Source organism: Triturus cristatus, chromosome 7 (assembly GCF_964204655.1).
Source record: "Triturus cristatus chromosome 7, aTriCri1.1, whole genome shotgun sequence".
In the NCBI taxonomy this organism is placed as follows: Eukaryota; Metazoa; Chordata; class Amphibia; order Caudata; family Salamandridae; genus Triturus; species Triturus cristatus.
Genome location: NC_140590.1, coordinates 1,687,217,030 through 1,687,218,860, shown reverse-complemented (window position 1 = coordinate 1,687,218,860; position 1,831 = coordinate 1,687,217,030). Strand labels below are relative to the sequence as shown.

General features: G+C 50.8%; 1 protein-coding gene across 1 annotated transcript; it reads left to right on the top strand.

Moving 5' to 3' along the window:
* The first annotated feature begins 507 nt into the window (after nucleotides 1-507).
* On the top strand, nucleotides 508-1,401 carry LOC146812742 (taste receptor type 2 member 7-like). The gene has a single exon (XM_085615195.1). It carries the CDS (start codon nucleotides 508-510, stop codon nucleotides 1,399-1,401), a length of 894 nt encoding a protein of 297 aa, XP_085471321.1.
* The last annotated feature ends 430 nt before the right edge of the window (nucleotides 1,402-1,831 follow it).

The following is a 1,831-nucleotide window of genomic DNA, read 5'->3' as shown; positions in this document are numbered from 1 at the left end:
CGTCATCATGACCCAACAGATACTCAGTTTTACTTCCACTTCCGTTTGCACTGCGGTGAATTAGCGTCCATGATTAGGGGAGTTGAAAGGCCACATGTTACAGAGAACGGAGAGGGTATTTTTAAAGCAAAAAAAGCCCACAAAAAATGTGCATTTCCAATTCGTAAACATTACAACTTCGAAAAAGAGAGCACAGATCAAGAGATGTGGACGAGAGACAGCGAGGAAGTCAGGAATACTGGAGGAAGAGACAAATGAAGGAAATCAGTGGAGCCTTAAAGACTGCTACGATTCACGCTGAGCGAGGATGGAACGCGTCTGCTGATGACAGAAAAACACATGAATGGCTTCCTGGCGCCGTGAGGAGTCCAATTATTGCAAAGGGCACAGATTAGAGATGTTTTTCACTACCTTCATTAGCCCAGAGGTAACCAAGGCATCTGCTCCTGGCCAGCACTTGGAAGGACAGGTGTGTGGGAGTCCAGGGCATAGACCGAAGGCATCGGGATGGAAATGGATGTCCTCAGGGTGTCTGTCCTGGCCGCACTAGTGGTCCTGCTACTCTTTGGCGTCTTAGGGAACGCCTTTGTAGCCATCACTATCCTGAGAAACGCTGATGAGCATGGTGCCATACCACCGGTCGACTTCATCATCTTCTCCATGATGGGTTCAAGCATCCTTTACCAGGTTTTCAAAGACTTGAGGCTTCTACTCAACCAGGTGGGGGTGAGCTGTGCGGGAGGCGAGATCTTCTATCGCCTCAACTTCTTCCTGGTGACGGGCAGCAGGTGTGCCAGTGTCTGGCTCACTGCCATCTTGAGCGTGTTTTACTACGTGAAGATAGTCCGCCCAACAAGTGCGTTGGGTCTAAAGTTCCAGAGGGCAGCCCCTACATCCTTCCAGCTCCTCGCTTGGGTTCCAGGAGGTATAGGGTTCTTGATGGCCATCCTCATCTTCCGCATCCCTGTGGCCGACAACGAGGGAAACTCCACCGTCTGCAACTTCTACTTTCTGGGCTCCTCCACACTTCTGACCTACACCGTCCTAAATTTTATCTTTGGTGACATCATCCCTGTCATCACCATGGTCACCTGCAGCCTGGGTGTGGTCCTGTACCTCTGTCGCCACCGTGCTTCATCGGTGCAGAACCAAAGCGACATTGCCAACCCCAGGAACCAGCACCAGGACAAGGCCACCAAAACCCTGCTCATTCTAGTCGGCTTCTACGTGGTCTCCTGGGGACTCAACATCGCCACTCGCAACCAGAGCATCCTGACCGCTAAGAACTTGTACCTCTGGTCCTCTCTGGCATCGTCATTGTACATCACCGCCAGTCCTTTCATCCTCATCTCTGGGAACCACAGGCTAAGTCAAAGAATAAGAGAGCTTTGCAGGCGTTAAACCGGGGGTGGGGACAGACTCATCCAAGTACAAAGACATGCATGCATGGCTCCCGCTCTCCTGAAAAAAGACTGAATGCTAGTTCAACAATACTTCATTTATTGTCTTCGGAAGAATTAGAGGCTGACTGAAACCCATGATCTGCTGGTAACAAATTGATCTTTGCACTAGGTGCTCCACCCAGTGAGGCGTCTTCCACAGAAAGAGCTACTGAGGTTAGGATGGGGAAGGCCAGCAAATAGGGAAGCAATGATGAAAAATATTTCAGGGGACACCAGAAGGTCAGGGGTCTCGCCTGGCCTACAACCCAGAATGAGGGGATATTGGACATTCTGGGACCAGTGAACATGCTACTGCAAGTAACACGGGGATGCAACAAGTGTGTAGGTCTCTGGGGGTGGTGTGGAGGTTGGCAACATCCTTTGCCCCA